Below are 27,236 nucleotides of genomic sequence, written 5' to 3'. Positions count from 1 at the left end.
TTCTTTTGTCAAAGAGGAAGGAAACTTGTTGTAATGATATTTATATGACAGAGGATTTACGGGATCCTGTATCCTCGTAACACAAGGAAATACAGCTTTTCCTGCTCAAACGCTTTGTCTTTAGCCTTTATGTTGATGACTCGTCGGGTTAAACGTTCGCTTAAATATCTGAATCTTTCAGAAAAAGGATGTAGTTTGAAGTTCACAGGCAGAGAACATCAAATCCTGAAAAGAGCTGCAGCTAAGATTAGCCTTAGTTTATAGCTGTGCAGAACTGGTTGGAAATTGCTGTTTTTACTTTTATATTCGGGGTTGTGACTTGCCTGTTTCGCTTCCTTTCTTTTTCTTTTTTTTCAGAGAATTTCATCAGAAGATCAGACACAGTTGGTCAGCTTTACAAACAGCCTACTTCACAGGACTAAGCCCTAATTAATTGTCACAAGTCCAACCAAATGAACAGAATAGATAACAATACAAGTCACAGGTCATGTGCATTTGTAGAAAATAATTGTAAGCAATTTTAGATCCCCACTGCAAAGCTCACTTTTAATTATAACCTCAGTGAATAAATCAAGACTGATTTATTATTATTATTATTATTATTATTATTATTATTATTATTGATTTATTATCAGTAGTTGTCAGCACATGAAATACTCATATATCACCTATATAATTTCACAAAATCGTTAGCATTGCCTTTGAATTATTTCTGGGAAATCGCATTTTTTTCCATCAGCTAGGTTTGTCAAATAGCACTAAATACTACACCACCCTTGAGACACATTAACCGTTAAAGTGATACGTGCTCGAGTGATGAAATCATACTGAGCGCTTTGTTATCCTTATTAGTAACACAACACCACACTGTAGTCATAGAATTGATTCAAAAATGATCCAAGATATGAAGGAGAGTGTCTGCTTTTCTTTTCCCTCTCTGTGCTATCAGTTATGACTTAATGAGCTTGCGTTATGTTCACTGACGAGGTGTGTTTCAGTGGAGGTGCTGAGCGACCAACAGACGGCTGGCAAATCAGATTTGTTTCTCAAATCAGATCCCAAACACTGACTGTCTGCGCTGTTATTTATAAGTAATCAGATCAGCGGACATCACCAGCCTACTGACCTCTGCATAGGTTGCTGTAGTAACATTGTAGGTGTCAGTAACTCCGCAGGCTGGCTACACAGCTTTCCAACATGGAAGCATGAGGAAGAGAGAGATCCATCATCGCTCCAAACATAACATTGCGGTGCAGAGGTCTGTTATTCTCTGTGTTGTCCTCCATACTGCTCCGCCAGTAGCAGCACAGATTTTTCTCAGTCGCTCAGATACACTTCCATCACTCCGGATTTGACATTGTCGTCGTGAGTCACATTGCGAGTGATGAATGACACTATAGTATTGCATTATGTGGATCTGCATAGACAATTCTATGGTTACGGTTTAGGAAGTACTTTGCAATAAGTGCTTTGTTAAGATAAAGGGACGTTCTTTGTCATTCCAGTAATAACCATGTGTGTAAGGAATGATCGAGGTCAGGGAAGACGAACCAAACAGTGGTCTTCCACATTTTGTTGACCCAGATGATGCCTAATCCCTGATATAAGACTTACAGGATAGTTGCGATATGAACCTCACTCTCCTGCTGTGTTGAAATCGCAGACTAATGTACTGCCTGCCACACACTCAATCAATATGTACTGCATACTGCCTACTCAACAAACGATTAAGTATGCCATTACCAGCAGAATGTTCAGGATGATGTATATTCAAGCAATACAGTGTAATCCTAAGAAGCATCAGTAAGACAAAAAGAACAATATGATAGCCTGGTCTCAAATACTGACGCTCGGTCACACCCCTCTGCGTACTGGGGGTAAGAGGGGTCTGTGAGCACGACTGGCTGGCTGGCTAGCTGTCTACCCCTGCAAGCACTTCTGGGGTTTCTCCACTCCGAAAACATCAGGGAACATTTTTGATTTGCCATCAGTGTTCATAAAACTGCAGGTGGAGATAGAATCATCTACCTCACAGTCCACCGTTGGACAGCCTGAAGAGACGCAATGCATTTTGGGGCAGTTGAGTACATCCAGTGGTCTCATGCTGCATACTCTTGGTAGCCTAGTATCAGGGCATTTCTCGCATTCACAAAATCCCCTTAATATGCAGTTGAAACTCACTACATACACAATTTCTTGTCATATTTAGTATGAATAGTATGTTAGTGTGTGAGTCAGAACACAGCTGATCAAAAATACACCTCTGTCCTTAAAGTCAAACTCTGTTTGGCTTGTAGTCCCAGAGTACCACAGCTCAGTCCATGCATATCATCTGAGCTGCCCGCGAGAGCAGTGTAGCACACACGGTGAGTGAGAGGGTCAACGTATGCTTTTGCTATATGTGCTGTGTGTGTGTGTGTGTGTGTGTGTGTGTGTGTGTGTGTGTGTGTGTGTGTGTGTGTGTGTGAGTGTGAGTGTGAGACAGTGACAGCTGGCTGGTGGTTGGCACAGAGGCCAAGCAATGCAGCGATAGGTTCCTCGGCAATAAACCGAGCGTCTCTCTCGCACATGCACAGACACAGACACACACACACACACACACACACAAAAGCAGAGCTTCTATAATGCAAGCTGCTGCGCGGCGCTACAAAGCCGCAGAGACAGAGGCGATAATGTGGCTGGGAATGGTGTGAAAATATGCATCCGCATACATGCTCTATTTAAAATCCGGAGCACACACAGATGTAGGCACACAGTCGCTGCAGTAAAGAAGGAAGGAAAACACACTGATACTGTACATGGGTGAGCATCAAGACGACCTGTCAAACCAGAATGTCTCCTGATTCCTCCGGGTGCAAATGTGTACATATTTCAAGATGTGATGGCACTTGTGGAAAGGTGGTAAAAGGCTGTGCTGCTAGTGGTACAAGAAAGTGGAGGGGTGCATGTATGCATGTGTATATGCATGGGCGATCACGAGTCATACTTTTGAACTCCCATGGTCCCACTAGTGCTCATGAGAGTCAACTTTAGAGGGGGTGTGGGTGTGTGTCAGCAAGAGAAAGAAAGAAAGAAAGAAAGAAAGAAAGAAAGAAAGAAAGAAAGAAAGAAAGAAAGAAAGAAAGAAAGAAAGAAAGAAAGGTAATGATCAAAATCTGCAGGAGCAGAACCAGATTTCCCTCAGGCTTCAGTGTGACTTGCTTCTCCCTCTTTCATTCCCCTTTCTTTTTCTCTTCATCTTTCTTTCCTAATTTTACTTTAAATACAGTGTGTCTTTCAGTGATTGGCAGTTGGTTGATACGTTTTAGAGGGATGGCTCACATCATTCATCAGTCGCTGACTATGTATTTACATTTTTTCACTTCATATGGACACTTGATAACAGCTTTAAGACATACTTGAAAACTCTTTATTGTCCATCACAAAGCGATGGAACTTTGTCTTTGACATTGCTCACACAGGTACACGCAGAATCAAAATAGACTAAAATATACACGTAGAGTTAAGAAGACTTCGACTGTAAAGTGCAAATATGTGCAAGTTCTAATTCCTTCATAGCTTGTTAATGGAAAAGTGTTTTATTAATTGAGACATGATGGGAGGAGTTGGACTGAGATATGAAGAGGGTGTGAAAGGTCCTGTGTGATGAGGGCTGCTTTAACTGCCGGATGTAGAGAGCTGACAGTGAGGACTGGGTGATGCCTGTTATTTTACTTGCACAATCAATCATTTGACAAAGTTTTGATAACAGAAAGGCAGCTCTTGAAGTATCTTTCCCACCATTAAAGCTCTGAGGTTTCCTCAGCCAAAAGAGGTGGTGCTGGGCCTTCTTATACACAGAGTCACTGTGCTCAGAAAAGGGCAGGATCATGTCTATTTCAGTGCTCAAGGCAAGGTGAGTCGGCTACGAAAGCTCACATTTCTATTCATCTACAGGTTCAATATGTGAATTTTCAAAGCTTTATGTTGCACTCAGAGAGAACATAAGCTTTATTTTCAGTGAAACATGAAAGTTGAAAATGTACTTGATCCAAAGCTTTGCATGTGTGCCAGGGTTTTATCCATCCATGTCAGAAACATACAGAGACCAGAGGAGACGGACTGGAGGAAAAACACAGAACAGGAGTTCAGAGGCTGAGCTGCAAACATACACATAGACACCCTTCACAGGCGCGTGGACAAAGTAACATCTGTCCTTCTGCTCATATTTGCTTGAATAATGCAAGGCAGGAATTCATTTTTCCCTCTACCAAAACTTTCTGCTTCCAGTCTTTTGCTAAGCTAGGCTAACCATGACCTAACACACTCTAATTGCTTCAGTAGCCTCACTCTGCTTGTGCTCTTTCTTTCCTTCTTTCTTTCTTTTGAAAGAAGGAGAAATGGCTACACTGGCCCCACAAACTGGAGGTGTGCCTTTGCGTGTCTGTTCAGGCTGAGTGTGTGATAATGATTTTTGCTTTATCCCTCTGCGGTGAGCATCTCTCAGCAGGTTTAGCATCCCAGTAAGCTGAAGGATCCCAGGGCCATGGCAGTGTGTGTGTGCATTTGTGTATGCATGTGCATGAGCAAGTGTGTGTATATTTGTGTGTGTGTGTATGAGTGCGTGCACTCAGTTTTTTGGAAATGGAGAGAGGAAATGGATCTCAGTGTTTTTCACAGGAAGGTTTAAAAAGGTTCGAAGCTTGCTCTGGCGCTCACTCTGTGCTCTCCCTAAAGACAAGACATTGATGTTTCACTTTCCAATGAGTTGTTTAGGAATAAAGGCGAAAAAGGAAAGAGAGGTGTGCTAAAAAGAATGCTTCCCATCAGAATGCCAATACACTGCAGGAGTGGAGGGAGTTTTACCCTAATGGATTTGAGAGGATAGACAGAGATATAGCTCAATACTCTAAAGCGCACTTCTTTCTACTTTGAATGAATATTGAAGCATGAAGTTGAGGCAAATCAGTTCTTCACAGTCTCTGAGTTGACAGCGACGTCCTGCATAATGATGTCACTTCTATCTAACGAAGTTAGGCACACACAGCAGCAGATACAGCGGGATGAAGAATGTGCTGTCAGATGTGTCCGAGGCATCTTATCTGTTTGGACAACCTGGTTCTTTCCTTGCTCCACCAGGATCATTGAAATGCAGGGCGGGGCTACGCTACAGCTACTCATCAGTGGTGGTAGGTATTGGCAGTATCCATCAGCAGTTGATCAGACATGCCTAATGACAGTCATCACTTCCACATTAAAGATATGCAGAAGTGATTACCGGGATACAGCTGCCATCCAGTTATCCCCATTGACTGACATTAGCCCTGCTAGTCAACTTGGCTTGATCACTGTGATTGATTAGCGCTGGCTCTCAAGGAAGCTAGGGATGCCACTGGGTATCGATCCAGCATTAGCACAACTGTTAAGAGATATTGACCCTGACCATCTCATTGTGTCCCGTGGATTAGTGGTGAGTGGCCCCGGGCTGTTGGAAATGCAGTATGAATGGCATGTTGATGTCTCAGTCACCCAGCCATAGCCTCTCAGTGAGAGCAAATATGTTTCCTTGTGTACAGTAAATTGTTATTCCTCAATGTCTGTAACATTAACACACTCTGACTTCTTATACTGTGCCATATATGAGTCTATAATGCATCATGATACCTCATATTCCTTCATTAATACAGAGGTATCTGTACTGACTTGTGTGTATGTAAATTTCATGTATAGTTGTATTAATTGCTAATCCACACAAATTAAAGTGGCATTGATTAACTTTGTTGTCCACCTGAGGGCAGCAGAATAATCTGTAAACACAACATTGACTTTTACTCACTTTATAAAGTTGTAGTATTTTCTTAAATTATAAGTATTGTAAATATTTTCTTATATTTTCTTCTGTTATAAGAGAATACTGATCAGTGCCAACGTGTGTTCTATGTTATCGAGCCAGTTGCTAATTTGATCTTTCAGGTAGTTGGCATACTGTGGGGGGTTTTGCCGCACAGTTTCACACGTTGCCTTAACACTGTTTAATTTTGTGATTTATCTTCATAACTTAGTTGCTGCAACAACAACCGCTGGGGTTAATAATTATATTCATTTTGTCTGTGTAGCATGCAGCACAGAAATAAGGGGAATTTAGCAGAAAATGACCAGGTTCATAAGTTACATAGATCTAAAATGCTCCCTGAAAGCAGCATGATTTTTCACTACAAGAAACATGCCAATCTGAACAGCTACAGTCTTCAAGCCTTTTCCAAATATGATGGTTTTGTGGGAGACTTTCATTTCTGCATGTGTTACTACAACAGTCAGAGGTTTTGTTTTTTGCATATTAGTGCTGCAAACATAAGCCTCCGACCTATTTCAAATAGAGCTGCACTAGATTACTGCACTGGCAGTATTTGCAGTTTTTTAAGGTACACCTACACAGCTCTATAAATCCAGGTTGTTATTATATCCTGGTGCGACTGCAGGATTTTTCATGTATTAACCAGAAATATAAGCCTGCTGTCTATGTGGAAATCCAGGAATTCATTTGGGTGATTATTCCGATCTTCCTTTCAGTTTTTTCATGCAGCCCAGATTCTGGCGCCTTATTACTCACATTGTTCTTGGCTGCAGCACAAAATCCCAGGTAGCTGGGGATGCTGGTCCACGAGAGGATGTGTTGAAAAGGAATTACTAATCAGGGACTGGCAAGGAGGTAGACTGAGGTAGTGAGGTAGTACTAATGCAGTGGCTAATGTGTTGTTCTTCACAGGACTTTCACTGTTAATAAACGTCCCTGGGGTATAATTATAGACTGTATCTACTGCACGTTTGGGCATCAGATCACATATGCATTAACATGTGAATATGTTGATGGCAGCAGACAAGTTTTTTCCTCTGTGTCACTCAGTGAAATGGCTTCTTTACTTTCGTGCCTAATTTTATGTCATTTGTATTGACAGTTTCTTGGGATGGGACACATCACTGAAAAGAAAACCTTTTGTTCTGATTGGATAGGCAGAAGCTGTGGACTCACATCACATGACTTGGACTCAATTCAGACTCAAGTCACAAATCTTAAGACTTAGGACTGGCCTTGGGCAAATCAAAAAAGACTTACAACTTGACCTGAATGTAATGCCAATGCTTGGACTTTTGACTTGGAATGACTTGATGTTCAGAATCAAATATTGAAAATTATGGTATGTATGGTATGCGATCCACACTTCATTTCCTGACAGTATACTTTGATCAGTGTGACAGACATTGTTGGGACTTGGTGGTCTTGACTCAGGTTTAATTTCAGACTTGTTGGTCTTGACACACATTTGACTTGAGACTTGCCTTGACACAGGTTTGATTTGGGACTTGACTTGGGCACACAAAAATGTTTTTGTTAGTGTGATCTCTGCAAAAGAGAAATGTGCATAGAATATTTACAGACAGAATCAGTATTCAAGCAGGACGGCAGCAGAGCATCTACAGAATCAACTTTGAAACAGCCGAAAGGAAAAAAAAAAAAAAAAAACACCTGGCCCTTTGCCACTGTTACTTGTTTCAAGTGTTAATGAGTCGAGGACTCTGCAACAAGCCCTTCAGCTTCAGTGTCCTGACTTCAATCGCCAACAGATAAAGTGAAAAAGCTTTAAAACGATAGAAGGCCTCTGCTTTCCTGCCTTCCTCGCTTTCTTCCTCCCTTTGTTTCACTGATTCAGATCAAGTCTTTGATTCCACTGTGCATCCAGCGAGTTGAGCAGTATCCCTGAACCTGATCTTTCATCTCTCCCCCACTTAGTACACACTCATTTCAGAAGCTATCTGACTTCTTTTTCTCTTGTTTCTGTATGTCGATGATCCTAACCTTGACAGCTTGCTCGTCTTTGTGTGTTGTAGCCCCAAGATGTTGAACGCTAACCGTGAATCTGATACAAATCACGCAGGAACTTATTGTCCACAGTCTTTGCTCCATCGCGGTGTGGTCCCACAGGCCTCCACTGTCCAGGCTCTTTACACAACTCAAATCGCAAAGGTTCCTCTGTGATGCCCAGCTTTGAAATACACTCCAGCCACTTGGAAACCAACTCTGTAGCTGTTCTCAGTTCACACTCCCAGAAAAAAGGCGGGGTAATAATGATGTGAAAAACTGAGGGTTTAAATTTATAAATAGTGCTACTGCTGCCTTAGCTGCATAAAGTGAGCCTGAGGGCCAGGCATAGGGCTTTCCCCTTATACCATGCCCACTGGATCGTTCCTTACCACAAACAAAATAAATAAATCAGAGCCAAGTACCCAGGAGCAAAGTGTCTGTGTGGGCGACCTACCCTATTTTAAGACACATTAAGAGGACAAGTTTTCCAGTTCTCCATCTCTTTGATTCACTTTCTCCATCCCCACCCTCGCTATTTTCATCAGTGCCCCTTTTCTACTTTAGCTCTCCGTCTTCTCACCAAATTGCGATGGAGCAAAATGACAATGTTATTTCTTCCTTTTATGTAATTTTTGATTATGCGTAAAGCTCTCCAGCTGAGGTACTTTGTGTATCAACCCTAAATCCCAGAAAGCATGACAGTACAGAATGTCAGTGCCATAATCTGTTTGGGTTTAATGTCCCTCATCTTGAAATGTGTTTCTTAAGTTGCTAAAGTGATTTTTAAATTAAAGTTACTCTTAGACTTTGTTCTGCTTAAGTGCTTTCTAAACCACTCAGAGCACCGAAGCACAGAACAAAACACAAATATGGGGCTTTCCACTTGAAAAATGGCCGCAGTATTTTCCTGCAGGAGAGCAGCTGGAGCTGTGCTATGAATCCAGATCTTCACACAGAGATAAGATACAGTACTTCATGCAGGCTGACGCATACATATGGCTCTGCTTTTTAACCACCCCACAATGATAAGTAGGCCGACAGCAGCTTTGCAGTCCCGCACTCTGTCTGATTGCTAATGAGGATGCCAGCACAATCTGAGCAGAGCTCCAGCAGTGAGCAGCGAGTGAATGAGGACTCTGAAGCTAATTTAATTTCATTTAATCCTGACCCCCTTTCCTCCTCTGAGCAGTGAGGTATGTTTGAGGGTTCAAGACCCCTGTGTGAATGTCACACAGGTGCACACAGGATATTCAAGCCATAACCCATTCCTGCATGCATTCATGGTAATGGAAGGACTTTTAGCTGACAGCAATCTCAAAATGGCTTACTTTAAGGATGATCACATCACAGTGTTCTTCATGCTTAGACAACTTCTTACGGATTGCGAAATTAAAAAAGGTTTCCATATGAAAGAATCTGATGAATTTGTATTTGTGTTGAAGGTTAAGGAACAATCAAGGACCAATTTTCTTGGGCAGGGTGAACATAAATCTCTAAATTGGGAAGCATTTAGCAAACCTATGATTATAAATGGACAAGGCTTTATTTTGTCCTGTCCTGACAGCCAAGTGCAAGTAGCATTCAGGTTCATTACTTTTACCCATACTATGTACTACTTTCAAGAAATGTTCTATGATAAAAGTACAGCTATATTATGCGCAAAATATAATTTGGTGCAGTCTGTATAATGCTCCTTCATTAGTGTATTATCATATGCTGTATACATCATATTTATTATTGTTGATGATTTAGTATATGAGCAACATTTTAATGTTTGCACTTCTGAAATGTAGAATCTCAATTTAGATTTAACTCAAATTCAATTCAGAATTATAAAAGAGCATAAAATGGAAATTCTCAAGTAGAAATTGTACTATTAATTGATTCTTTTTGGGACACTGTGGAGGGAAAGTGTGCGTTTTGTTGTAAAACACCCAGCAGACAGAGCAACATTAGCATTCACCTGGAGTCCTGTATGTTTAAGTCCAACGTTCAGTCCCCTTTCAGCTCTGTTCTGGACTCTTAAGGGAAGTATCTGGCTCTTAAACTGATGAACAAAGTGCAGCTATTCTGCCTGCTTTTCGGTGCCGAACAGGTAGTGTACAGTGGGTTTATCAGAGCCATGTCACTGCAAAAACAGCTGCCTGATGCAGCTGGAAAGGAGGTCCATGAAAGCACCGTGACTGTGACCAAAACAGTAAAGTTATGGGTTGTAAAACCAAGACAGCGAGCCGAAAGATTATGCTTCGTAAGGCTGAGGGGACCGTCAGAGTCAGGAGGAAATTCTCTGTGGGTTTATCACTACAAGCAAACTCTTTCACAAAGTCAGTTGATCCATCGTTTATATAAGAGTCTTGGTAGGTGCAGCTTCAAGTAGAGGATTTTAGTGTAGTCACTCCCCACCACTGCAATCACCCATATTGAAATAGTAGAGCAAGCCTTGTCTTTCTAACACTCTTATAATCCGAGTAGAATACAGGAATGTGTCACTGTGACTGCAGAAAGTAAGTTATTTTACACTACAGTCATGGTGCAGACCCCTGGGCTTATAGAGTGCCTGCACATTCTGCTGTTTGTATGCGTATAAGCACTGGTTTCTTCTTCCATCAGTGGCATGAACTTTGCTACCACTCACCCTCCCTCTACCCTCTGTGACGTGGCTCATGAGAAAACAGATGGCATTGTGGGACAGGTTCCAGAGCGTCACTTCCTATCGGGCCTGTCCTGTGCTGTCATCTCGCTGGCATGGCTACGGTCTTAATCAGGGGCTCGATGGATGCCACTTTACACCTGCCCACTGTCACTCAGCCAGAAAGCACTGATGCTGATGAAGTTGATGCCGGGAGCAGACGGCTAGGAATGCCTCATCTTTCTCATCTCCTCTTCTATTTTATGCAGCAAGACTTGATCAGAGGGAAACAGCATCTATAACTCTGTGGGAAGAGGATTCAAGTAGAGAAAAACAGCCAGATGGTCCTATTTTTATTCCCATATTTGTTAAACATGAAGGTTAAATAACCATTCTCGAGTTCTGTTTTATCCTTGTTCCATTTATTTTAAAGGCTGGTTACATTTTTATGCAAATAATGTGCATTTCAAAGCTCGACGTAGATTTCATCTCATTCTTCAAAATTCTCTGCAGCATCTGTCAAAACCTTTTCTCTGATGTAAACAGCTAATTGCATTTAAAAGGCTCTTCTTATTACTTGACTCAGCAGGTTTCCAAAGTATTTCTGGATCAAAGTATTGAGCCATTAACAGCTTTTGGACCTGATACCACCTCTTCCAATGATTACTTTACACACAGATGCAGAGTCAGTTTGCTGGCAAGAGAGTACCTTTTATTATGTTAGGGTGTACTAGTTCCATAACTCTCATTCTGAGCACAACAACCCGTCAATAGCATCAAATATTTATCGTCGTACCTGTCTTCCATCAAAGCTATTGGCTGCCTTTGCCTGTCTTTGCCCTGAGGTAAGCACTACAATGTCAGAAAAGTGGGAGTGAAGAAAAAGTCTATTATTTTTATTCACCCTCTCGATACTTGTACACTATATACGTATATATGACTTTGCCAGAAGTGAGAGAACTTTTAAATTTGGGAGCTCGCTGAACTCTCTTGTACCCTTATTGAATTCCAAAACCGAGCCCTTGTCCAGTATTTTGATAGCAATCAACTTTCAGATAGCAAAGCTATGACATTATGCCCAGCTTTTTTCATCTTCCCCCTTTCTGCCTTATCAGCTGCTATTTGATTTCCAGTGGTGGTTGCAGACAGCTAATCTGGCCAGGCGGCTCTGGAGTGAAAGCTTGCGCCATGGCAAGAATGACAAAGAGAGTGACAAGATCAGGAGGAGAGTCACACCCAGCAGAGGGCTAGTGGCCACTCATCATCAAGCAGGTTAGATTTGTTAGGAAGAGGAAACCTCTGCCAAGGAATCCAGTGTTGACTTGGGGCGACTCACTAGAGCAATCATCAGAACGAGACGCAGAGGACAGAACTGATCTGCTTAGAGCGATATTCAAAGTATGTTTGTTTAGTTCAAATCAGTGGACATGCCACTTGGGTGCACATAGGCTTCACAGAGCAATCATGTTTATCGTGTTCGCCATCTTAGTGTGGCACTTTAGCAGGCTGATGTTTGCTTATTTGCATTTAAGACAAAGTGTAGCTGAGGCCATAAACCAGAGTGCTGGAAAAAGGTTTTTACCTGATCACAATGCCAAAGGAAATGTCTGTAAACCAAATTTGCTGGTGGAATTCTATGAAATGTTGGAGCATCACCAAAGTCATTAGGACTCATCCTCTGAGGACCATGAATGACTACAAAATTTGATTGAAATACAATAATTTTGAGGTATTATTATGAGATGCATGCGATATTATGTTTATATGAAAATTAAAGCAACCAATAATTCATCATCAATTCCCTATGAGAGCCATTGAATTTATTAGTTACATATTTTTGTGCAGCAGGAGATATTCTGGGCAACACTAATAAATTAATTGAGGCTGATAGCAATTTTTCCTAGAATTTTACATTTTTTCACGAAGTTTCGAGAAAGTCTGGTTGAGGTTAGAGTTAAAGCTGCCAGTGCAGTGGAGATGATTGAGACAGCGTTCCCATTACTCTGGATAGTTCCACAGACCACACTATCAACAGCACTCACAGGGACTATTTCTTGGGTGCAGAGTAGTTCCAACGATTGTGGATTTTGGAATGACTGGTTGGTGTAAGATAGTGAGCTTTAGATGTGTTATATAGGCATGTATTTGAACTTTGGACAGACCCTACATAGCTTGGCAAACTCCTCCTTATTCCAGCTTAATATTTAACACACATACACAAACACGGCTGATTTGATCAAACGTTTATTTCCTAAAATGTTGATCTATTATTTTCATACTGCTGTTACCTTTTTATTTGGCTATAAATAATGTTTGGATTGTCAGTACTTCTGGACATGGTTGATAGAAACTTGAAAAACTTCCTGGTATCAACTGGGATGTGAACCTGAGCTATCAAAGCCGTGCAAACTCATCCACCCTCTGACCTTCACACCCTCTGGCAAACTGTCAGTTTTACTCGTGTCTTCTTCAGGAGCATAAGGGTTTTGCATATTTCATACACTGGGCATATCATTTTTATTTTAAGAGGGAATCCAAAATTCACAATTTGTGTGAGACCACATGTTTTCCATCCAAACGAAGCTCGCGGCTTGCTTTGGAAAGGTACCACCAAACCTCCTCGAAAAGAACTCGATCCAGTTGGTTTTGGTCTGAATCGGGCTGTGATTGCTGTGTTCTCACAGGTCCAAACAAAACCTACAAAGGGGCAATCTGCTCCAGGGTTCAAAGTAACTTCCCTAACAAACCTAGGTGTAGGATTGAGGAAAAGTTGACACGCAATAGGAGGAAGAAGAGGAGCTGCAGAAAAAGACTTCACGTGACGATCCCCTGATGACCATGGTTTACACAGACATTCATTAAACATGCCTTAGACTGGTATACTGCACCAAAAGCCTCCTTTAACAGCAGTCCCGGTGCTTTTTATTTTTCAGTTTTGTTTTGATGACATGAGAAGTTATCTTAAAATGCCATCATCATCATCAGATCCGGGAGACGGTCCAGCAGCTCTTTTGAAATTCACCATTCTGGCACATCAGATGTCTCTAGATAATCGGGAACACGAAAACAAACATGCTACCAGCTTGGGAATAGAAGGAATGTGGTTGCGGCTTTAAAGGCTCAGAGAGGCATTCAGAAGTAAAAATGTAACATAATCACTTTCTTTAACTACGCGTCCCCCTGACCACTTTCTTCTAATGTGATGAAAGGGGGAAGGAGTGTTCCCTGTTTTCAAGCAGGCTGTTAGGCTGTCACGTTAAAGAAACCTCTGCGACAGTATTCACAAGCCTTCTTTTATCAACAGCCAACAATTTAGAGAATTACTGAAAGGAGAAATGTATTATCTGGATTTGGTGCTTTTTGTGCTTTCGCAGCGGTTCGATTCAAAGTGTTTGTGTGCGTTTAGTTTTGCCACTGCCCATTATACTCTGGAGGAATCCTGCTATCAAATGTGATTATGCAAAAGTGAATACAGAGAGACAGTCAAGGAATCTTCAGCTCTTCTGCCCAGGCTAGACATTTCTCAATGTGGAGCAGAGAAATGTCTGGCTTTCTTTTTTTAGTCTATTCACTATATAAGATAAGGTAAGATAAGATAAACTTGTACGGATGGAAAATGTGTACTATAGTTCTTGAGCGTACACATGCATTTATACCTTGAATTTACTTGTTTGATTGTAGTGATATACTTCCATAAACTGCCTCCATCCAGATTGGTTTCATGATTGGTTCATGTGATAGCATAATATAAGGCAACACTGTGCAATGTGATGCAAACGTGAAAAGCTGAGCAATGCACATTGTTCAGAAGCAGCTCTGTTCTTACTATTCTGGGTTGTCCCATCTCCATTGCCTGTTGGATTATTTCTACATTTGTGAGCGCTGATGTTAAACCTGCCACCTGCTCTGAATCATTTATCACTCGTAGTAGTGCGTGGTTGCCCATTCTCGTAATTCCCCACGATGACGATTAAGCTAGTGGCGATTCAAGAAAATTGCACCTATTATTTTATCATAGGTATTCACCAATGGTGTTAGTAGTGAGCATTTTCAGATCAGCCACCCCGACAGTCAATGCTTGTTTAAGGCAGCTCCACCTATTTCGGGAAAGATTGGGGCTTTGGTGTCAAAGTCTGAAACTTTCTCCACCCAACCATCCTTCCTCACCTTCTCCCTACAAGGTTTTATGGTGCTATAGGCCTTAAACATGGGGTTTTTAAAGCATTTGAACCAGCCCAACGTCCCTTGGAACCGTGTTGGTGTTTTATTGGATGACTCCACATTTCACAGTTTATGTCCAGTGCCAACATTCAGTGCTAAAGCAAGAAGTAGTGTTTCCCTCATGTAGCGAGGTGAAAAGTAAAAGTGTGAATGTCATAGTGGTGGATGGGTTTGTAATGTGTCTGCTATCTCTTTAACCATAACCATGCGTTTTAGCGTCACTGTGCTTCAAAGCAAGTTCTTAATAGATCATGACACATGTAAATGTCCTCAGTTTTTGGAACTTTTCCAACTGATAAACATGCAATAATGCCCACTTGACCCAACAGTTGTGTGAAAGTACGCAGAATTTGAATTTCTCTCTCAAGCACTTGTGTTTTTTCTTCACACAACTGCTTTTGTCACTTTTCAAGTGTGAAACACCATGAACGCCTTCAAAGAGAAACCGTGCAAAAGCACTTGATATTGTCCCCATTTCTATGATTCATGCTGTTTTGTCCCTTGTTTTATGATGACAGCTTTTTTTGTATGCCCCCTCTTTATGTAGGTAATCCAGAAAAGGTGTAAGTGCTTTGAGATGTAGTCAGAGGTGTGTTTCAAGCATATCCGGGCTTTGACTGGGCTGGATTGGCAGCAAGAGAGAAATTCAGAAATATAAGCACTGAACATTAAAACGCACCGTCAATGAATCTAATTGGAGGATTTTCAGAATTGCCCAATGCCAGCCTTCGTGTCTGGTGAACAGTTTGATTTGAACAAACTACCGATGCTGTTGTTTTTCTGGTGAGGACAGAACAGTCTCTCGAAATCTCTTTCCAAATGCCTCAGATCTGTGTTGAATCTCTCTCATCATGTAGCATTACTGGAACTGCAGTACTGAAATGCGTGTCCATAACTTCACTGAGCTGCAACCCACACAGCCCTGCTTCTATTTAATTCATCACGGCGAGTCTTTTTAAAACCCCTTTTCTCCTCTCTCTTTATTTCTTCCCCTCCTGCCCTCCTGTGTTCTATAGATGTGTCCCCTCTATCTCTATCCATTCCACTCACTCTCCACATCTGCACACCTTAATGAAAGAGCACCAGTCATCTTGTATTTTAATCAAACACATTACATTTTTGCCATGATTCAGTGCTTAGAGCTGCAGGCCTTTGGAGAATACATTAAAACCCATCTGATGGTTGCTAAAGCACGTGTGCGTTTCACAGTTACTGTCTGATGCATTCATGTAGCTTATCACCATTTCCACTGCTTTACTATTTTAGCCTGAGCGGTGGCATGTACAGTTCTCAGACATATCAGAACTTTTTTTTGCTTGTTTTTCAAGACTTTCTTTTGTGGCTTTTGTAACTAAAATGTTCCATCTAAACATAGCAATACTGCAGTCTAATAGCTGATCATACACAGTAGTTAGTGAAGACTTCATCTTGTAACAAGAGGTAGTTTACTCTATTGATCTGTGCGCTCGGATAATTATGATGTTCTTTGTGTTTTCTCATTACCAGCATGCTACTGATGTTTTCTATTACCGTACCTGCCCGTTACCACCAAGTCTGCCCCAGACAGTCAGCAATATCCTTTATGACTTGTTTACATCCGCCAAGCTATTACCTCTAATGTGGTGGTGCGTTGTGATCGGCGCTATCTGTTAAGGGAGAACCGGCGCACAGTGCAATTGTCCTTTTCAGCTCCATTGCCCCTGGAATCTTCTCAGAACAAATTAAAAACATGCTTAGGCTGCTTGAACAAAATGAGGTGTATTAAGGGGGTTTCAGGAGACACACAGCAATGACATATGACATGATATACAATGGTAAAGGGTGGCACTTTTTAATTTACGCTAATCAACAGAAAAATCCTCAATATACTTACACATGCATGCACAGGCGAGCCGTGCATTAGAATATATTGCTGATGATTGTGATCTCTTTCCATTACTGTGCATCAGTTAATTGGAACTGTGCTGTCACAGTGTCTTTGTGTGTAATGTTGTGTCAGCTGTCAGGCTCAGCACTGACGCCGTTTGCTTGATTTCAGTTTCTATCTAAATCAAGACTGTTGACAGCTCTGTCTTTTTGATTTCTTTGGTACGCTTGTTGTGATAAGCTGCCAGACTCAACTGTGTGTATTTTCGAATGTGAGTATGTTTGTGTGCCGCCTGAAGAAGGAAAAACCTCCAGACTGGGGACATGTTCTTGGTCCACACCTTGGCTTTAAGGCTTGGTCTTTGTTATAGAGCTGTGTAGACCATAGTCACATGGCAGCCGTTTTCCTCTGAGGTCACGCTCAGGGTGGGAAGCTCAAATGCTGTTATCAAAGGGATAATGTCATACTGCTGTGCTCCAGGTTCAGGTCATAAATGTAGGAAATCTGACAAATTATTATCATTTCACCACTTCCTGACTGATTGGCAGCAGAAAATACAATAAATAATGAAACACATTCTCAGTTAGTATGTTTTGGGTTTTTGTTTGTTTACATTTTGCAGAGCTGGCACTATTAAACGTGTGCTGAATTAGCTACTAGCAGTTCCTGTTTACGATATACCCATGGATGGACAGACAGCTATCACTGGATTATTGTGACAGTGAAGAAAACTTGAAAACATGCTCAGCTCTTGAGTGTCTTTTTTCTGTGATTTCTAAGCAGATTTATGGACATTTATTCAGCAAATATAAATCACACTTAATCTAAAAATGCATCAATGAGCTGTGTCACACATTAACTAAGTTCCCATTGTTTGTGGAACTCCTGCCTGTACCTGTGCCTCTCCCCTCATGCACCATCATTGCCTGATGTCTTTCCGTCCACCCGGTGCGTCGGGCCTTTGATGGCAGGAACACACACTATGGTCTTTTTCGCTGAGGACATTTTGACATGTCACAGTGGGAAAAGCACAGGTGTAAAAAACAGAATGAAAGATGTCTGAATTTCATTTATCTGCTTCAGTTTCAGGGTTCAGGTACTGTTCATTCTGGCTCACTGTCACACTGTCACACACTAATAAGTAACACCTGTGCTTTTCCTATGACAAGACAAGGTGCAAGTTGACCCGCACACTTAAAAAAAACTCCTTAAAAACTGCTCCTAAATGCAGTTTCAAAAAGATTTCCCGAAACAGCTGGTTTACCAAAAACAGAAGGAAACAGTGCATTTGTTATGGGACTATTTTCCGCTGTGGATTAATCCACATTTGGTGCTCTAGTGAGCAGGAGGACAGGAGCAGGACACTGTTTGTGGGAGTCAAAATAAACTACAGTGTGTGTTCATGGTAATGAAGGAACATGTGACCCGGTGGAACCGTGTGGCTCGTTGACATCCATTTAGCTTGAAAGCCCACAAAGCCTCAGTTTCAGGCCATGTGAATGATTATGTGGATCATAGCATGAAGAACTGAGCTGCACAATTTGTTTACTGTTGACGGCAAAACTCTCAACAAAAGACTGGAGAGCAGAAAAGCATTTCCTGATGTGATTTGGAAGCCATTAGTATAAAAGCGGAGACAGTATAATCAGTATAATAATATAATGTTGAGACACGAGATGAGTTGGACAACTGCAAGTGTTTTCGTTGATTGTCTTGCAGCCATGTTTATCACGGCCCAATACACAAGTAACACATAGTCCTCTGCTTTTCTGACAGGCTGGGTTTATTTTCATGAATAGAGCACAAAAGCCAGTGATTTTCCGAAATACATTCAACACCGAGAATGAAAATATGAAATCCACAGCTTGTAATAATTACTTCACTTCTCGCAGAAATGTTGAAACTCCAAAGAATAATGAGAAAGCAGATTGGAATATAGTGCCTTTGCTTTGTTTGCAACCTTTCCACCACATTGACTGGCTAGTAATTGTTGCAGCAGAAACATGACAAATGAAGTAAGCAAGTTTTATTCAAGTGTGTATTCATTTATTCTTCCAGTCTGGCTCTCACCAGCTGTACTAAATGTGATCTTTTTCAACCTCATCTGAGAAGATTTACTATTTCACTTTAAAAAAAATAGGAAGGATTTGATTTAAAAGTGCTTTTGTGCTCCAGCAGAGTTTTGTTTTTCCTTTCAGTATCACCATCTTTAAAGCTGATCATTTGCATATCTAAGATTGCATCACGAACAGCCTCTTAGTCTTTTTTTCCTCTCAGTATCTGAGTTTCTACCGTGATGTTTTGCTGTTGTGAGCATTGCACTTCAGTAGCCGAAGATTATCGATCCCAGGAGATGAAAGAATTACCAATTAGAACAGAAGTTGCTTTTTACTGTACAAGCTCTCTTAGCGGCCGCTCCATATCTCAGTCTCACTGTAAGACAAACATGATTACTCTCCTCGCCTTTGTCATTCCAACCACACTTCACTACCCGCGCCTCCCAGCCAGCCTCTAGCCATTTACCCTGACATGAGCAATCAGCCTGAACAACAGATATTGGCTGGGAAAAAAAAGGCATCCTGTGCAAGGAGCATACACTGTTTGAAACAATGGTGTGAGGCTATAAGGCAGGGAAAACTCAATATTCCAGCTGTATTTTCCCTTTATGTGCATCATAATTCTGCTGTGCATCACAACTGTCCACATACTTTTGCACAAGGCCCCTTTGGAACTATGCACAATATTGTAAGAGTTTGAGGAAGGTCTCTTCCTTATCACACAGCATCAGCGTTGGACCTCACTAACGCTCATGGGAGCGGATCCCTGCAGCCACATGGCGGAAAGCCTGACACCAGAGGAGTGGAGGCTGTTACAGCACAGTCTCTGTTGTCCCATCTGTCCACCCCGACCTCGTCCCGCAAAGGGAGTTTGACCTTGGACATAGCTGCTTGTGAACCACAATCATTTACCACCTTAAATTGATTAAATTAGATTAAAGTTTTTCTAAAAGTCACTCAGATCTGACATATTGCGGCCTTGTAGAATAGTTTCATCAATCATGTGAACAAACTACTGTCTGTTTAAAGATCCAGCAACACTCATTTATCTAAGTCATGTTTTCTGTTTGCATGTTTAATGGATATCGAATATCCACCAACTTTTAGCTGTTTTGGTCCACCGGCTCTTGAGAAAAATATCTGGCTCCTTTGCCGCTAAATGCTCCATTGTGTCCACCAGCTAGCAGCTAATGTAGCATGTCTGAGGTACCTAATCCTGTGTCTTTGCATGGCTGCATATTTTCAGCCAATTATCTCACAGTGGACATTCCTCATTTCTGATGTTTTAGGAGAGTCCACAGGCCTTGCACCACTCTTGCCTCATGAATAATAGCCACAAGAGGTCCTGAGGGAGATAAGATTTTTCTGGCTTTTTCAGGGGTCCCACCTCACTTTCTTTGCCATGCCAGTAAACCTAAAAGACTTCCCTTCACTCGCGACCTTATCCTCTTTGGGAACTAAATCCAACACACCTCTCTCGTTCTGCTCCTCGTACTTATCTCCTCTTTGCATCGCTCCCTCTTCCTCTCTCTTTCTCCTTTCAATTCATTGATTTTTCTGAGCTTCTATGAAATATTTACAGTGTGTGGGCTGACTTCTTTCTCTGGGATTTTGAGTAGGGGGGTGGGGTGATCATTTTGAAAGCAAGTGGTAAAGGGAATAAGGGAGAAGAGGGGAAGCCAAGGGAGTGGAAAGAGGAGAGAAGAGAAAGAGGCAGATAAGAGAGATGGAAGTCCACCCAAAGTCGTGGCGTGAATATCAATGCTTCACTTTGAAACAACTCTCCATTATGAATAAATAAGAAGGGCTACGTAAGGATTGTTATTCATTGATTTTGCAATACCGTGTTTCCCCTTAAACCTGACATCAATCATGAGCGTTTTCTGATGATATCAACCTTTTTTTTTTTTTTTATCTTAACCTGTCCCTTCTTTTCACTTGAGGCTCCACACTCTCCCATGTCCGTTGAAGTGTTGTTGCATTTTACCACATCTCCTCTCCCTCCTGCTCAGATTGCTGCTTAATTAAAGAAAGCCCTCAGGACTGTTCCTGCGTAAGCTCTGTTGATGATACACGCTACAACCAAACCCTTAATTCAAAGCTGTCAAAATGCAAGACAACAGCATTAACTTAGAACTGAAACCAAAGCTCATATAGCTGAAAAAGATGTCAGGAGAGCCTCATTTTCCTCACTTGTGTTTTAAAGCTGTTACTAGACAAATGATTCATCACTCTGTCAAGTCAATCAGGAGCCAGAAACTGAGGTAACCCTCTTTTAAAATGTACCAATAGCCTCCAGTAATAATTGTTCCACAACTACAGATTTAAAAAGATCAGTTTTAATCAACATGATAAGTATTTCATTTTGTTTTCCTATTCAGTCGGCAAGTAAAGCTTAATCTAACTCTTTAAGGTCCTGTTAAAGCCACATCCGTACAGCCTCTTTGTGGTAGAAGAATGTACCAAGCGAGGTACCAAGTATATTCCCTCTACAACTTCTGTGGCAACACTATTTAACAGAATGGTTTGGACACATGGTTGGATCTCATCCCTTGTTAGTAGCTTCAATTCTAAATAAAACTGCACTGGTTTAGCTGGAGTGAAGGAGGCAGTCACCCTTTGGTGGAGTGATGCACAGCTGGAACATCTGCACTTCAGTTATTTTACGACTGTGTTGCATTCAGTGCTTGAGGGAAAGTCCCACATCCAGTTTCAAATTCATCATTAACCTGGAGGAAATCTACTTTGTGGGCACTCATTTTGCTAATCTAATCACTCTTCTCTACCTGTGCTTCAATGTGTTCATTTGTGAGCACAGTGACAGCTACTCAGCGAAAGTTATGGCTCACTTTAACCTAGCGGCCATGGGTTTCACTGCTCAGGGTGCTTTCACAACGACTCTGCTTCTTTAGTGGTGTGAAAGCAAAGCAGCTGGAAGTGTCCAACAAGCAATTTCCCAATTTGCTTTCATGGTGTATATATTTGTACAGGATAATTTAGTAACCATGGTAACACTTATGTGGGTCAGCACTTGAAAGCAGGAGTTGTTTCCCAATACAGAAGAAAATAACAAGAAATTAAAACAGGAGGTTGTGGTGTATATTTTAGGAATTTCTCGGTTTCCTGTCGATCTAAATGTCAGATGAGGCTCAGTCTGTCACAGTGCTCATCAACGCTTCCTCTTGAGCTCTTTCTGGCACGACATACGTAAGTTGCATCATGACTTGCGGTAAATGTGCTGTCAAATGAATGAGTCTCCATTCAGTTCACACGACCTCATGTTTACTCCTTTCGGATCATTTGTAATAAGATTTGCTGCTATGAATATGCGCTACATGTCTCTTGAGAATATTATCGCCTTCTTGTGTAATCAACTGCGCCTCATCTGTTCTTCTCCAGGTGGGAGGGACGATGTACAACACTGGCCGCCACGTCTCTCTGCGATTGGACAAGGAGCACCTGGTTAACATTTCTGGGGGGCCAATGACGTACAGCCATCGTTTGGAGGAGATCCGGCTACACTTCGGCAGCGAGGACGGCCAGGGCTCCGAACACCTGCTGAACGGACAGGCCTTCTCTGGAGAGGTGTGTACGCATTGTGCGACTTAGAGTATAACTGGTTAAGAGAGCTGCGGTAAACACTCTATAGTCACCAACTAAAAATCAGGACAGACACGCTGGAATTCAACTCACTTCAGCAGAAGCAGTAGCTCTGCCATAATGAGTTTGCTTGTCGGACCAGGTTTTTGAAAAACATCAAGGTGAAAATGGAAGTGCTTTTGGCAGTGGTTTTGATTGTATTCATTCGGTGTTACACCGCAAAGCTTTTGCTCAGAACCCTCCGAAGAGACAAGGAATTAAAGTGACTGTACCATCCCTTTCTATAGCATTACAGCAAATGGGAAACTCAACAGTATGACCCATTGACAAGTTTCCTTTACCCCACTTGGACCGTATTGATGTTGCAGGGGCTGCTCTGTAATGAAATATGTACTCTGTTCTTTGGTAATTACATTAAACTTTGGTCTGGACAGCATTTTAGCCATTTAAAAATTACAGGAGCTGCTTCTTAATACAAAGATATTCTGCCAGAAAATGTGACCCTTATCATTAGCAGGCTTGTCAAAAAGTAGCAATAAAGAATGTTTTGTTTTTTTAACCAATTGAGGTCAAAGTGGGACAAGCCAAGAAGCATAACATCACCTCATTAAACTGATCTTGATAACGTTTTAGCCGACAGTTGCTGACTTACACATTCTGCGGACACAGAGCAACATTAGTATTCATTCAAAGTTATGTTCCTGGCTGGCTGACAAGTGTAGGGCAGGCAGTGTAAAGGTAATGTACAGTGCGTTTATCAAAGCTTTTTTGTTGGAAACAAGGCGATGAGAGCGGCGAGACCGAACCAGAAAATTAAAGCCACAGATTGTAAAACCAAAACAATGAGCTGAAAGAGCCTAAAATGCTCTGTAGAGCTGAGAGGAACTGCAGAGTTGGTGATATTTCTTTGTGGGTTCGTCACTACAATCGGTTGTTATGTGTAAAAATATTTAGTATTTTCAGTATTTCACTTGGCATTTAATTGTTTGCACAGTAAACTGCTCAAACAGCTCTTTCTGAATGCCTGCTGTGCTTTAACAGGTAAGCAAAGTCCTCTTTTCAACTGCATTACAGCATCTGTTTTGTTACCACCAAACTTCTGCACCTCATGGTAGACCACTGTTCATGTCCCACCACAGACCATAACCACAACAATAACCATGATTGCTTCCTAATCTTAATCAAATCTTGCCTGTGGTTTATCTGCAATGGCCACAACCTCTTCCTAACCTTAAGCACCCCGTTGCTGCCATGTACAGTTATTGTAGAAGAAAAGAACAGGGCTTGACAGAATTGTACTAACTCCAATTTTGCAGCTCCTGTCTGGAGATAGAGTTGTCTGTGACTGCACAGAAATCAAACTGTACACTGAGTTTATGGAACTGAAGCGTAGGAAATGCAGATCTATGAGCAACAGGCATAGATACACTTTTAAAGTGAACAATGTTCCTCCAGACGGGGCTTAAATTATAGGAGGACCAGCCAATGCACCAAAGAGAAGCAGGAGGGAATTGTGGTGGAAAGCCGCACACATTTTTCATAGACTGGATTGAGAACACTGACCAACACGTGTAATATTAGAATCATCCCACCAGAGATCCTGAGATCCTGAGTGAGGCTCTTGTCTGTTTGAAAGCAGGATTTAATAGTATGAACTGAGCGGGTTTAAATGTTTGGTTTTTAAAGGCAGTAGCATAAATTGGTGCTTGAATCTCCATTTCAAGTACTTTTGATTTTAGCTTCTCTATCATGCTTTTTTTTCCCCAGTTAATTTTGGAGAGGTTTTCACACACCTAAATGAGTTCAAATTTCACTCCGTCTGCAGAGAATGCTGTGCCATTGGAAATGAGTTTTTCACACGGCAGCTGCGTTGATTTGCATCAGTTCTTTCAGCAAGAACAAACTTGTCTCCGAGATGACAGTTAAGCATTTAACACACACACACACACACACACACACACACACACACACACACACACACACACACACACACTCTCCGTCTCTGCGCACACTTGCGTGTGAACGCACGCCGTCACACTCGGCTATTTTAAAATTTTGACAAGTGAGACAATTAGCTTCCCTGACTTTGATTGTTCAACAAAATCATGAGTCACTCACGCCGCTGCATTCCACCACCGCCATTATATGAATAACCAATTTGTGTGCAACAAAATAATTGCAGTCTTGACAGGCAAATTTATTATAATTAATGATAATCATTTATCCTCCCTCAGAGTCTGAGAGCTGATATTCAAATCGTAATAAAACAAGTGTTTACTGCGTTCTTTCGGGGTGGAGAGAGCTGTAACCTAATCCTGAAAGGACACCCCCCTGTGCACACACACATTACTGTATCTCGAGGCCTCATGTAGGACTTTATGTCAACCCTTAACACTTTGTTTGATGAGTTTTTCAGAGCCGTGTAGAGAAGCTCTGAAGAGGTTTGCCACTGATATCTGAATCTTGATGTCACACTCTTACCATGTTGCACACAGCCTCCCTGAGGCAGGCGTCAGAGGGGGAAAAGGGTGCACATATGGCCAGTAATTGTTACTGGGAATAGGGGAGAGACTTGCCTTTAAAATACGTGTCATGTGTATGTCCTTTAATTGTAGAATATAAAATCCCCAAGGTTGCTAGAGTCCCAAATTCCCAGAAAATATAGAAAGGGCATCATAATGGTGTCTTCACTGGCAGCTATACTCTTGCGAGTAGCAGTGAGAATGTAGCTGAATTGAGTGCACCGTGGATTTCAGTTCTCAGGTTATATACGGGCCGCCTTGGCCAGCTGATTGGTGGAGCTCTTTAATTGTGGCTGACACAGCCTGACAGAAATCTTTTCAAACCCAGCTAATTAAGTATGAATAAATATTTGCTCTCCTCTGTGGGTTTTTTTGGGGAAAAAAAAATCATTAAATTCATATTTTCATTATCAGATGATGATATGTAATTGTATTATTTCAGTAAAACAACACTGGAATTGAACATCAATCAAAACTAAGACTGCAAAAGACTGAAGAAGTAAATGGCTGTAATTAAAAGGAAATCACGTAATCAAATTCCGTTTGGAAATAATATTTTTCATAATGATAGGATTCTCCTATGCCTCTTATTTAAACCAAAATCATTAACATTTTACTTTAATTAGAAATGACCTAAAAGCTGGGCATGTATATAGAAATATACATGTATATATGGTCACATACACTCACTCAAACAGTAAAACGTAGTGAATTTTGATCTCTGCATTATAACCCATGCTTTGGTTAAAGACACTGACAAGACGCTTAGCCTAATACAGCCCCTAAATCCATGCAAACACATGGAGAACATGCTAACTTCACACAGAAAAAAGTCACATTTAAATACAAAAGGCAACTGCGCAATTTCATTCGAAAGTTTAGATCTGCCAATTTGTTCCGTACATTTATCTATTTATTTTCCAGGAGCTATGCACATTAATCAGATTAGCCATTAAAACGACAATCACACTAACAGCAAATCTAACAGAGGAACACAGGCACAGCATGGTGAAGCTGAGCAGAGGAGAAAAAGCTAAAAGGAGTAAAGCGACATTCAACGTAGGACATTAAGCTGATAATCAAGCATTTAACATAACAACATAAAATTGCATTACACAAGACAGGTACTTCAAAACCAGAGACGCAACGTCACAAACACACACAGAAACGAACGTAAAGTGGCCTGTGAACATGAAAAGACCACTTTACATTCAACTTCAGTGTCATTATTGCAGCATTATCCTCAGTCCACTGAGAAAAACATTTTTCTGATTCCGTGGCACTTTCATCTTCATTTTCATTTAGGCACCGTAATGGATTTTTGACATTAAAATGAGCCTGTTTCACTTTTTAAGTCCAATTTTGTCACACACCATAGGCACAGCAATTGAAAATTAAATTTTAATTTGTTTAAATGATTTCATTTGAATATTAGCATGCGCAGACTTCCATAGGTTCTTTGAAATGGACTGATTTGGGGTGATGAAAACTATTTTGCAGTCTTAAAAGTTTGCCTGCAGTCGTAAAGATTCTGTGTTTTGTTTAAAGATCTCAGTTCTCTATCAATTAGCCAAAAAGTAATTTTCAAGGTTAGTGCAGTAATGAGACAGAAACTAACACAAACACTAATTCTTTTGTTAGATTTCTGGAAATAACAATCATTCATTTTATTCGAATTTGGGGGGTTTGTTTCTGGAGTTTCTTTCTGCATAGTTTTCTCCCCCACTTATAAACCACATCTGCATACTTGATTTGCTGCATATGTATCTGTTTCCAATCCACTCTCTGTACAAGGAGTCAACAATACATATTGGTTTCAGGATAAGTGGCAGCGCTGATAGACAGATAGTTGCAGCTATGCCAAACCACAGGGAAAACAAGGCCAGTAAAGGCTGCAAACAAATAGTTTTTTACCAACCCATTCCCTTTTGCCATGTTCTCCTGACTCAAACAACTGTTTCTGAGTGAAATGGCAACTCGAAAACATCCTCCTCATCATCTGCCACCTCCCCCGATAGCCCACCCCATTCTTTCTGTGAGCCAAAGCCGTGACTTCAAGGTCCAATAAGATGTTTCATAATCGAAAATGCAGAAAAATTCTCTCTCTTTTTCTCGCTCTCTCCCTCTCTCTGGCTCCCTCTCGCCCCCATCTGCAGATGAGTGGTGGCTGTGCATGTCCTTGAAACGTGAACAAAAAGAGAAATATTAAAACTTTTTAAAGCAAAGCATCCTTCTGAAATGGCAGCCTGTGGGAGGATGGGGGTGGGGTGGATACGTTGGTGTGTGTGTGTGTGTGTGTGTGTGTGTGTGTGTGTGTGTGTGTGTGTGTGTGTGTGTGTGTGTGTGTGTGCTTGTGCATGCATGTGGGTGCATTAACACTCCAAAGCTTTCGTCTTGAAATGACCCCTTTACACTTTGTATCTCCTAACTCATCATGCCTCTTTCTCTGCCCTCCATTTTGCTTGACAGTGCATGTGTGTGTGCTCGTGTGTGCGTGTGT

General features: G+C 41.3%; 1 protein-coding gene across 2 annotated transcripts in view; it reads left to right on the top strand.

The window, feature by feature from the left end:
* ca10a (carbonic anhydrase Xa) overlaps positions 1–27,236 on the top strand; it is a 212,032-nt gene that overhangs the window by 161,625 nt on the left and 23,171 nt on the right. For both annotated transcript variants that reach the window (XM_070991167.1, XM_070991168.1), the window contains one exon: positions 22,014–22,199. In XM_070991167.1, coding sequence (XP_070847268.1) covers positions 22,014–22,199 — 186 coding nt within the window. The remainder of the gene's footprint in view (positions 1–22,013; positions 22,200–27,236) is intronic.

This window comes from Chaetodon trifascialis, chromosome 21 (assembly GCF_039877785.1).
Source record: "Chaetodon trifascialis isolate fChaTrf1 chromosome 21, fChaTrf1.hap1, whole genome shotgun sequence".
Classification (NCBI taxonomy): domain Eukaryota; kingdom Metazoa; phylum Chordata; class Actinopteri; order Chaetodontiformes; family Chaetodontidae; genus Chaetodon; species Chaetodon trifascialis.
This window is presented reverse-complemented; position numbering and strand designations above follow the sequence as displayed.